General features: G+C 44.2%; 1 protein-coding gene across 1 annotated transcript; it reads right to left on the bottom strand.

Annotated features, from left to right (window-relative positions):
• Positions 1–840: 840 nt before the first annotated feature.
• On the bottom strand, positions 841–1167 carry LOC311605110 (mitochondrial import inner membrane translocase subunit TIM16-like; the record flags this gene model as incomplete). Its single annotated transcript, XM_084795391.1, has 1 exon — positions 841–1167. Exon 1 carries the CDS (start codon positions 1117–1119, stop codon positions 841–843), a length of 279 nt encoding a protein of 92 aa, XP_084651517.1. The 5' UTR covers positions 1120–1167.
• Positions 1168–12282: the final 11115 nt, after the last annotated feature.

The following is a 12282-nucleotide window of genomic DNA, read 5'->3' as shown; positions in this document are numbered from 1 at the left end:
CTCCTGCTAAAGCAGGACATGCACATTAAAGTTTTGGTTTCCGTGGTGCTGGAGAGATGGCTCAGAGGTTAAGAGCATTGACTGCTCTTCCAGAGGTCCTGAGTTCAATTCCCAGCAGCCACATGGTGGCTCAAAACCATCTATACTGAGATCTAGTGTCCTCTTCTGGCCTACAGGTGTACATGCAGGCAGAGCACTGTATACATAATAATAAATAAATAAATCTTTTAAAAAAAAATGTGTTGGTTCCCACTGTAGAACTTTTGAAGGTTGAAACCTAAGAGACTGTCCTTGGATCTTTGTAGGCTAGTGGGACCACAGCCACATCTCTTCCTTTTCTTTTGCTATTGGCCATGAGAAGAGTGGTTTTTCTTGGCCACACACTCCTGCCATGTAGTGTGCCACCTTCACCAGAGGCTCAAGCAATGCATGAAGTGGTCACAGACTGCATTCCCAAAGCTGCTAGTCTTATAACTCTTTTTTATCCATAAGTGGATTGTCTCTAATATTCTTTTATAGTCACAGAAGTCTGACAAACACAGCATGATGAAGTCCTGTCCTGATCTCTCTCTATATACTCTTGGGCCCTCTCTTTATCTCTACTGGTTGCCTTGACAACTTGGCCTCCCCCACCATCTCTCCTAGAATCTCCTCTACCTTGCACTGAAAGCGTGGACTACACTGATCTGCTCTAGGTTAGACTTTTCTTTTCTTCTTTGAAGCATAAAAAAGATATTTATTACCAGGCTATAAATTATGAGGCAATGTATGGTGTGGGGTAGAGAGCAGCAGTCATGTTTTGGGCATCTGCCCTTTCGCTCTGTCTTCCTCTGTTTGTATTCAGAGTTCCTGTTTTAGGCCTTCCTGTGCACAGACAACCTTTGACCTCACGTGGAAAGAGTCACCCACGGACATATCACTCACCTTAAATAGGTGCTCATAATTCCTCTGGACTTCCTCTGGCCTCTGCTGGGCTTCCTGGAGGCTGAGGCCAGAGAGATTGGGTGCAGCTGCAGACTGGTGCCCAGCACGACCCTGAGCATCAGCAGCTGCCGAGCTTGTCACAGACTCCTGCTCCAGGGCCCAGGCAGAGGCTCTGCCGGCCACCTGTACACCCATCACAAAGATCTGGGCCAGGTACTTGGCCACTGCGGCAGCTCCACCTCAGGGGAAGTGGGTGCCGCTTCCCAACTCAGTGGGACCAGCTCATGGGTTGCTGGTGGGTAAGAGATTTGGTTAGATTTTTCTAATGTGAGGCATTATTCAGGGCTTGGCATTTAAAAAAAAAAAAGCCAGGATTGTGTGGAGACAGCTGTGCTCTGACCACCAACAACTGGTTCTCACGATCACACGTTTAGTCTCTATCCATAGCAAGCCAACAACTGTCACCAACAGAGGACCATAGTGACACATTCATACACCAGTAGTGAATATCATGATCCAAGTGGAGGCCCCATTTACAGTCTTGGCCACTGAAGCCACCACCATGTTTGGTAAATCAAAGCATCCATGCTATAAAGCAGTGTATAGTATGTGGGGGCTGTTAAATTCTTTTTCCCCTGGCCCTTTGCAAAACTTCCTGGTTCAAAGATGATTTGGTACCTAGACGCATGGTTGACAACAGCACACCTGGTTTTGACATCTGCTGTCCCCAGGGCCCCAACATGTCCCCAGGTGCTAGGCTGGCTTTTTAGTGATAAGACAGACCAATCTGGTTTGACTTTAGGGACACTTTGATATTCTCTAATCCACTGGATCCCTAGAAACCTCATAGGCTTGAATTCTGTTATCTGTCATGAAAGAAGTATGTCCTGTCCTAGCTATGGAGTTAGTCCATCAGCCTCAGTCCAGGAGTAAGAAGACACATACACAGCTGACCTGAGCCGTAGAACACCTGTGAGAAGGCTTTGTAAGTGTGAGTCTGAGGTGTTTATTCTTGCAGAAACAAAGCAACCAAACCTGACTCACCTCACATTACCTTTATCTCAGCCAGCTCTAACCTATGACCTTGTATGTGTCTCATTTCCTTCCATTGTTATTACCTCACTGGCAAACTAAAGTGTCTTTCCCCTTTTCTACTCTCAAGACCGCTCACCAAATCAGCAGCTAGCACTCTTACAAAGCCTAAGAGTAAATGCCCAAATCACATCTGTTATGTCTGTCTTCTGGCTCATCACCTCCACCCGCGTATTTTCTGACTTATTTTGGCATGCCTGTTATAATCATGCTGGTTATTTCCCCAATATCTACACTATCAGAAATGGTTAGTCTAGGCCAAACATTGTAATAAGAACATTTGGTAGCTAGTCCTAGGACAAAAAAAAAAAAAAAAAAAAAAAAAAAAAGGTATGGGAAAGTTCTGGAAGATATTAGGAAATGTTTCCTTGCTCTCATCCTTGCTCTCATCTTTCCCCAAAGAAAAGACCAAGGCAGAGACAGCCTGGCTCCTGTTCTTTCTCTATGCTGTCAACAATGTGGGTATTAAACAAACCCAAAGGAGCAACGCTGAGCTGAAACAATCGCAGCATGCCCTGTATTGCCTGGGGACCGACGTCAACAGCACCCAGTACAGACTCTGTCCAAGACAAACACTTAAATAAGTTGTTCCATCAATAAATAAAAAGGGAGCCTTTCAGACTGCTGTTGACGGTGAGGATATAAAATCCCCGAGTAAAATGTTAAGACAATAGCAGTTATTGGAGCATGGAAAGTTAGTGGGAAAACTGATGGGGAGGGTCCAGGGGAAGAGGAAGGGACGATGGCCAAAATATACTGTACAGAAAAAAAGAAACCTCTAATAATTTTTTTAAAAAGAAAAATACTCATGAACACTTTTTAAAAAAAGAAAGAAAACAAAACTTTTGAGGGAATAAGAACCTCTAAGAGGGGCAAAGAAAGACTTGCTAGAACTAGGATTACGTAATCTTGAGTTTTGATGCCTTTGCAAACGAGGCTAAAGATTGCACAGCTTCTCATCATCTCGACGGGAAGCCGAGGGGCTTAATTCTTCCGTAAGATTCCACTGAGGGTGGCCAAACCAAATAAGGATGAAAAACCAGAATGACTGAGCAAAGACCACATGTTACAAAACAACCAGGAGACGTGCCCTAGGAAATACAACTGACAGCTGTTTCTGGTATCCAGGCCAAGGTTCCAGTCTTAACAGAGCACAGCACTGCAAGTCTCCAGCACCGCAGGGGTCCCTTCCTCTAGCTTCTGATTACTATTCCACCGTTTCTGAATTGAACAGAACAGTAAGTGGCACTACTGCTTTGGGACTGTGGGCTTATGATAGTGAAACTCCAAATTAGGAGATGACCAATGTGTCTACACCCTCTGAACTGTTCAGCTGTCTGACATGGGCTGTTCACCACTTCTGGTGTTTTGTGTCGGACATGGTGAGAGATGCTAGACAGCGCTCCACAGACAGAGGCAGCTGAGCTCTCAAGCCTCGGCAGGAAAATAGAGTCATTACCAGGTCCATCCTGTCTCTTAATCCCCAGCCCCTTTATTCTGGAAAAGAAGACTAACTCGGGTTTACCTTGATCTGCCATCCACTTTCCTCCCCTACCGTAAATCCCGAATGATTGGGTGTTACCGAGGAGAATAAAAAGAACGGGGATAATACAGTTACCCACAGATTCTAACTGAAAGCGCTCATGTAAGGAACTGGTCTGTCAGGAGCCAGGGAAATCTGTCCTGCAGCTCTTTTGCCTCTGAAACACTGAAAAACCTACTTTGTTCAAATGAAATACCATGTCCAGTATAATAGCACACTGAAGAATCAATACCCAATTGCAAATAAACAATTATCTACCTTCTCATGGACACGGGTCCTGATACAATCAGTTTGTAAAAGCAGTGCAATCTCAAGGCTCAGAAATGTTATATAACGTGTGTGTGTGTGTGTGTGTGTGTGTGTGTGTGTATGTGTGTGAGTGTATGTCATGTTTGTGTGTGTGAGTGTTTGCTTGTGTGTGTGTGTTCTCTATGTATATATGCTCACGTTTGTGTGCACGTGTGTGGATGTGTATGAAGCCAGAGGTCAATGTCGGATGTCTTCCTTGATGGCTGTCCACCTTTTCTTTTGTGACAGGGTCACTCCCTGAGCTTTGAGCTCACTAACCCAGCTCTGGTGGCAGGTCAGTGAGCTAGCTCCAGGGACCCACATGCCTCTGCCTGCCCAGGCCTGGAGCTTCAGGCATGTGCTGCTGTGCCTCCTTTTTATGTGAGTGCTAGAGAGGGGAGCTCAGGCCCTCATGTGTACACTTTACTGACTTAGCCACCTCACCCTTTCTGTTACCTTTCTGACTGGTATCTACTCCTGAGGAAGTGTGAAAATGAAATTATACTTCATTCTGTGACTTGGTTTACTGCGTCAAGAAGAAAGCACGTGGAGTTGCACTGTTTACCCGTAAGAATGGGCAGAGACCTGGCTTCTTTTGCCACACAGGTGGAGGTCATTGCAGTGGGCGATTTAACTCAACCATAGAAGTGTATGAAGCATGTCCTTACTCACTGTTCTTATTCAGAGCTAAAGAGCTGCTCTCGAGGAGGAACACAATAGTATGGTGGTCACTGAAGGCTGAAATGCATACAGCTGCTGCGAGGAGTGACTGAGGTTTTCTACAGCCTGGAGGTTGACATGGAGGCAGTCTGTGCTGGGAGGGCTTTGTCGCCTCTGATCACCATATGTTGTCATCTGTGGGGAGTTTCCTCTACTATCTATACTCCATAAAAATGTGTAAGTATCACGTCTCTACCTTAGAGGAAGGAAATGCTGAGCAGGCTATTGCTGAAGCTTCCCACAGGGGAGGGAAAGGCAGGGCAAGCCAGCCTCTGCTTAGTTCCTTTCTTAGCAAATCGCTAGTGTTAGCCTAGTTGGTACCTGTGAAAGCTTAAGTGGGCACTTAACAGATCGAAGGCTCTTCTAACAAACACACTGAGGGCCAATGGCTTCTGTTAGACTTTGGGGATAGATGTTTAAAAAGAAAAACCAAGCCAGACAGCTTCGTGTTAGTGGGAGGAGGACGGAAGAGGGGGCTGGGGGCTGGGGGCTGGGGGCTGGGGGCTGGGGGCTGGGGGCTGGGGGCTGGGGGCTGGGGGCTGGGGGCTGGGCTGGGGGCTGGGGGCTGGGGGCTGGGGGCTGGGGGCTGGGGGCTGGGGGCTGGGGGCTGGGCTGGGGGCTGGGGGCTGGGGGCTGGGGGCTGGGGGCTGGGGGCTGGGGGCTGGGGGCTGGGGGCTGGGGGCTGGGCTGCGTAGTGCAAGCAGCGGTTCAGAGAATGGGGGGGGGCACAGTGAGTTCCTTCTGTCCCTCCTTTATGTTGTCTTGTGTGCTGAAAGATGCTAAATCAACAGGAAGAACACAAGTTCAAGGTCAGCTCAGGCTGTGTAACAAGCCCTTGTCTCAAAAACTTCTATACGTCGCTGTCACCATTTTACAAGGGAATGAAAATACTTAACCATATATGACAAAATGAATAACCAGTGAGTGAATTCCAAGCTGCTTGGATTATAGTCTGTTGCTGCCAAGCGACATATTTAAGCGAGTACTGATACGGGTATTCAGGTAGTTGACTAAACAGGCTTTCCACTACCCTTTTATTCCCATGTTCTCCTTTGTGTGAAAGAAACGTGTTGAGTAACAAGCTACAAATGGACCTGGGCTATGAGGTGGCCATGGTAATAAGATCTTAAGTTGCGGCTGCTGATGGTGCCAAGGCTGTCTTGTAGAGGCACCCTACATCCCAAAACTACTTTTTGCCTTTTCATCTCCTATTTTTTCTTTTTAATGTTTTACTTAGGGCACTTTTCTTTCCTCGGAATATCCCTTTTCTGTGCAGGTCTACATTACTAATTAGTTTTTACTGCTGCTTAAATCCCGGAGAAGTTATTTAACATGTTTTAATCTTCTTATATATACATTGGGAATGCTAGTGCCTACTTTGTGAGTTTCATTCATCATTCATTTGGTGGCTCTGTGTTGGACACATGGTAGGCTCCAGGTGTTAAGCTCTGAAGGCAAATTTTAGTAAAATACATAAACCCGGCAGTTCACAACTTGGCTGGATCCTAGTCGCTCAATTAATTGGAATATTATTGTTTTGTTATAACTTTTATCATTATTTGACAAAATCAAATTATAATACTTATCTTTAATCTGAGAGATGTTTTGCCTTTTTTTGCCTTTTTTTTTTTTTAATCTGGGTTTTTGAGACAGGGTTTCTTTGTGTAACAGTCCTGGCTGTCCTGGAACTCTCTCTTTAAACCAGGCTAGCCTTGAATTCAGGAAGGTCTGCCTGCCTCTGCCTCCCAAGCACTGGTATTAAAGATGTGCATCATCACACCTGGCTGATGTTTTGCACTTTAAAGATGGTTTTTGCAGCAGGCATGGTGCAAACACTTAGCTTAGCAGCTGATCTCTGTGAAATCAAGGCCAGCCTGGTTTACATAGGAAGTTTCAGGCTAGCCAATGCAACATAGTTGAAGGACAAAACAAAGGTGGTTTTGTTTTGTTTTGTTGTTTTTTTGTTTTGGTCTTATTTAAGATTAACATTCATGATGTGAAAACTTTCTGTCCTTCCATGTCCAGGCCACTGCTGCCAGGAGGCAAATGCTGTGGGAACGGGTGAAGTGCCAAGCGGAGCCCAAGCCAGGCAGCACTGAGGCATGCTCAGAGCTCCGAAACTGAGAGAGGCAGAAGCAGGAGGCCTCTTTTGTCCACACAGGCAAAATGGCTGCTTCTACAACAGCCAGCTGCACTGTGATGGATGGAGCATTGCTGGTACACAAGGACAAGCCAGTGAACAGCAGAAACTGCCCTTCAAGGAGGAGGGGAGAATGAGAAACCTTGGGCAGTGGGATGCGGTTCTGAGGGCGAATGTGTTTGATTCCATAGGCTAGGGTTACCAAGGATACTTTAGCCACCTGTAACAAAAGAGCCCTATCATGAGAGGAGAAAGAAATACTTGATTACCCTGTGGGTGCGGGAGAATCTCCAGCTAGAGTTAAAGGCCACTGGCTGAAAGCCAAGACACCAAGACATCTTATTAGCATAGGGTGGGTCTCTCCAGGAATCTCCAGGTGCTTGCTGAATGGTTATTTTGTTTGTTTGTTTGTTTGTTTGTTCAGCAAAGGGTCTGACCTGTAACCGTCCCTATGTCCCTGCAGGTCATGTGTTGCTCCTTAGGGGATCTGGGGTTCCCCAGATCAGGCAAAGAGGGAACCCTGCTGAGAAGGGGAATCATTTTATGGGGAGATCAGAGGGAGTTCGACCTTAATAGCAGAGTTCCACAACTTTCCATTTCTCTATCACTTTTTTTTTTTGTCACATTCAAACTTCCTCAGAAGATTATCCAGACCCTGTCTCTGATTTTCTTACCCCCATTCATTCCTCAAATGTCCCTCTAATCAACCCTTCTGAGACCACTGTATATTATATAAATATACCGCCTCGGACATCGTGTTGCTTGTTTTGTCATCAAGGGCTGCCATACTGTATCTGGGAGTGGGTATTTGTACAGTAGAAATTAATTTTCTCACAGATATGAAGGCTAGAAGTTCAAGGCCAAGGTGTGGGCAGGGTGGGGTTTTTTTTTTCTGAGGCCTCCATCTTTGGCTTGCACACGGTACTATCTCCCTGGATCTTCACAATGGCTTCCCTCTATGGTTGTGCCATAATCTCTTTCCTTGTCTTTCAAGGACATCAGTCATAGTGGATTAGGGTTCAACCTCATAACTTCATTTGGTATTAATTACTTTATTAAAAGTCCCTACCTAAAAAAAAAGATACAGTGGAATTTAATAATTCTTTGAGTTTTGGAGGAAACAATCTCCCCATCATGATCGGAAACTGCTTTGCTTATTTTATTTAACTTTACAGGACAGTTCAAGAGTCTGTACTTACCTGTTTAATGTTGTCCCATCTGGGTTTCAGCAAACAGCCAAGGGTTTGTCTCCTGTTCCTCAGTCGCTTTTGAAATTCCCCATTCAAGCATAACTTTCTTAAAAAAAAAAAAACAATTAAATATTGACATTTCTCAGGACTGAACTCCCCTCTCCCTGTTCTCTCCCTAGGTGATCTTGCCGGTCCACACAGCCTGGATCCATTGCTACGAAGACAACTCAACTGTTTGCTTGTTAGTTGGATTTTGTTTTCTGGGAGACTTGGAACTAGATACCTTGTCTCTAGAAAATTGCCACTGAGGAAAATGATGTGACTGGTTTTGTTGTTGTTTTGTATTGTTTTGTTTTGTTGTTCAGAGTGGTTTTTGTTTTAAAATATACCTATCTTTGAAAAGTCACCTCACACCACTAAGTTGATGCTTCCCTCCTAGGGGATTTCCACGGAAATCTTAGGTGAACTTGCTGGCCCTCCGCGGAGCTGACACGTGGGGTGTAACTGCTCTTGACATCAAGATGGCGGGGGAAGTGGGGGAATTCCAAGGTGCACACTGCATGAAAACAGTTCTGAAAAGTTGACAAATAAGCATTTATATTGCACACGTTATGCAACTGCCCTGCTGTGAAAAAGGACTTGGCTTGTTACCCCAACATTCTGTTAATGGGGAAGACATGGACTTTTTTTTTTAATCTGAGTTAAGCTGATTCAGTAGCTCAACTGCGGTGCATGATTTCAGGACATTCACACTTCAAAAGACTTCAAATATAATTATATGGCTCCTGAGATAACACACTGCTGCATATTAGTAATTAGAAATGAATGGGTTCAATCATTCACAGAGAGTGCACACCTTCAGTGTCCAGTGTCCATACTTGGTATCAAACACAGTACTTAGTAGAGGAGACAGGCAAGGGAGCTAGATGGCAGCCAAGCCCAGGGCACATGAGTGCTAAGTATGTAGGGATGCCATTGCTGTTCATTACACTCAGCTCTCTCTGTTCACATATGACCTAAGCCCTAGCTTGCTAACTTCAGAACAGATCCTACTCAAGCTTGCTACCATTTCAGCTCCTTTCTTAGCTGACTCTATGGCCTCTCACAGAAGCTACTTAATTACATGCATCTGGTGTTTGTTCTGAGGTAAATTAGCTTAGGTGGAAAGTGCACCGAAGCTTCCTACTCACTTTTGCTCATGGGCTTCTAACACCCCTAATGTCAGATGTATGAGCACATACGAGTGTATGCATCTAACACCTTGCAAAGACACTAACCCAAACTAGTCACAGTTGGCTTTTACTTAACTATTCTTTGGCTTTTTGTTGTTGTTTCTTTCCCTCCTAGAACAACTGGAAAGTTTTACAAACATGTCCATGCATTCCTTTATTGAAACAGGGCTCCTTATGCAGCCCAGGCTGGCCTTAAAGAAGTCACCGTTCCCCTTCGTCAGCTAGAATTACAGGCATGTGCCACAGGCTTGCTTTCTTTTGAGCAAGAGCAAGCTCATTTTATTTAAAAACAAAAGAAAACTAAACAAAAAAAAAATTCACAGATGCTAAGAATCATCTTCGCCCTGGGTACAGCTGAGTCAGCTCTGACTATAAGCCGCGACATATAATGTAAAGCCAGACAGTAGAGATGGATGGAATTTGAACACACACACACACACACACACACACACACACACACACACACACACACACCAAGTCAGCTGGGGGAAGATACTGGAAGGCATGAGGAATGCGTCAAGTGCAGATTTCTTAGAATACTTTTTGTTGAAGAAAATAATGAAGGGTAGCAAAGACACCCAATTTCTACCAGAAAGATGGCAGTTTTGCTGTAAGAAAAATTCTCTCCCTCATATTCCTGGTACCACCTTTGAGTGTCCTGTATATGTGGCTGTCCCTGTGTTCAAGGGCACTTAGGAAAGTGTCTACTTCCAAGGAAGAGAACATCAGAGTGAAGTGAAAGCCAAACTCCCCACTTCAGCAGAATTATCTCAGGTGGTGAAGAAAGGCAGGATGTGACTGCTTTGCCTCTAGAATTAGCAATATCTCCATTGAAAAGACATTTTCTGACTTCTCTGAGCCTCAATTTCCTCTCTAATGGCTACATACCTGTTCAATGACTTTGTAAATATTTATAAATGACAGACTTGGGTTGGGTGTGGTACAAAAAAAAAAAAGAAAGAAAGAGGAAGAGGTTAATGACCACACATAAAACAAGTCCTTGGAACGCTGGCCAAATTTCACAGCTGGAGTTTTATAAACTCCTTGAGGAGTTGGGTGAGGGACTGGTTCATGATATTGCCATGGCAATACTGTGGGTTTATGACAAAATATTGGGACAGTGAGGTGGATGGGCTGAGGAGGAGCAAGCACATTGGATAGGACAAGAAGGAAAGAATTCAAGACCCTCACTAAATATTTCACACCTGTCAATGGGTTTAATTAGCTGTGGAGTGAGGGGGGGAAGGGTTAACCCAAGGTCACTGCGGGGGGGGGGGGGGGGGGGAAGCTTGTGACACATGCTTCTATTTTGATATCTGCTGAATGCCACCTTATAGTCAGGACGGGCAGTGCATGAGTCCAGCAGGGAAACGACAGGCGTCATCGAGTCTTTAAATCAGTTTGATACAACAGAGTTCAGTGACTAAGTTGCCACAGGACTCAGATTCCTTCCACCAGCCCAGGATTTTCTGGTAAAAATGTTTGAAGTGACTGCCAAGCAAGACAGTTTTCCATTTTGCCAGTTTTCAAGTTGAGAAACAATTTAATTAAACTCAATTAAAAACAATTGTTTTGTGCAACAGTGTTTTGTGCTTGAATTTGCCTGCTTACACCAGCTCAAGCCTTCTGTTCCCATCCTTCTCATTCACACAGAGGGCAGCACCATTTCTTCTCAGAAACAGCTTGCTTGCTTGCATGAAATAAACCCTGCAGCCCTGTATAGGAGGGAGGGAGATGTATCAGCCGTATTGAGCTACCCACCATTCGCTCATCCGTTCAACAGATAGACAACCTCTGCTGTGGGTCAGGAGTTTTCCAGATTGTCTGTTCCCAGTGATCACTAGGACAGGGGGAATCCCTTTCACAGAGCCCAAGAACCAGGACATCTCCTCAGAGCAAATCACCCAGGGGCACAGAGGGTGCCCTGAAAAATGATTTAATTGTTAGTCACCTCTACAACAAACCCAAGCCACAGACATACAAACTGATCTGCTAAAGACAACGGGCTATTTTTAGTAATACAGTCACGCAGAAGAACTGTCTGCTCTCTGAAGTCCCTTATAGCCACGAGATCGGAATCCCATGGTATTTCACACATGAATGCCTTAATATACACTTTTATATAATATTTTAGTCACAGTTTAATGCCCTCCTCCTCAACCTTCTAGCCATTTTAGTAAGATTAAAACTTCACACATTCATACCTGGAACTGAGTATTTAATCTGTCTTAGGTGGTCTGAATGAGAAAATATCTCTTCCTCGTTAAGTAGTAAGGGAGGGGAAAAGAAAAATCAACTAATTTTTAGCAAAGTCAGTGGACAGTTAACTCACAAGATGCTCTGTTGAAATAAAAGGTGTCCACAGATGGGGAAGATGATGTAATATTTGTCTTTCTGTATTAAGCTTATTGCGTGTTATATAATGCCATGGCTAGTCAATTAAACAAATTGGAGGATTTCCTTTCTTTTAATACTTACTACTACTACTACTACTACTACTACTACTACTACTACTACGACTACTGGGAGGAACCTCTTTTTAGCCATTCATCCACTAGTGCATGTTTAGATGTATTATATTATGAATAGTATTGCAGTACCATTAGAGATAAGGAACAAAGAGAACAATTATTCAACAGGTACAGTGTTACAGCAAGACTGGGAAATAATATATTTTCCAGCATCCTCTTGCATATTAGGCTGACCAACTTCAAAAATATTTTATTGTGTATTTTAAAATAGTTAAAGGATTTTGAACCTTCTTATCACCAAGAAATGAAAAATGCTTATGCTAATTACCCTTATTTGATGGTCACATATTGTGTGTGTGCATCAGCGCATGCCAGTATGCATAAAAAATAATGTATACGGTTATTTTGCCAAATGAAAACAACGCTTTTTTAAACAGAGACAAAGGGAAAAATGTAAGCCATCAAGAAACAATGTTTTCACATTGGGTGTAGACCCATCATCCCAAGCCAAAGTACACTGAGCATGAGTCAAAGAAGAATGTGCTAGGAGACACTGGGCAACTCCAACCACAATGACATCAGCAGAAGACCTTAAAGGAGTTCCCCCGAGCCGCGGGCTTAGAGGAAATATCTTAAGATTGAGCACAAGGGTGAAGACTCCCATCTTTACCAGCTGCTCTGG

Source organism: Acomys minous (genome assembly GCF_964271855.1).
Source record: "Acomys minous genome assembly, chromosome: 9".
Taxonomy (NCBI): domain Eukaryota; kingdom Metazoa; phylum Chordata; class Mammalia; order Rodentia; family Muridae; genus Acomys; species Acomys minous.
Note: the sequence above shows the minus strand (reverse complement) of the source record. Positions and strands in the feature narration are given on the sequence as shown.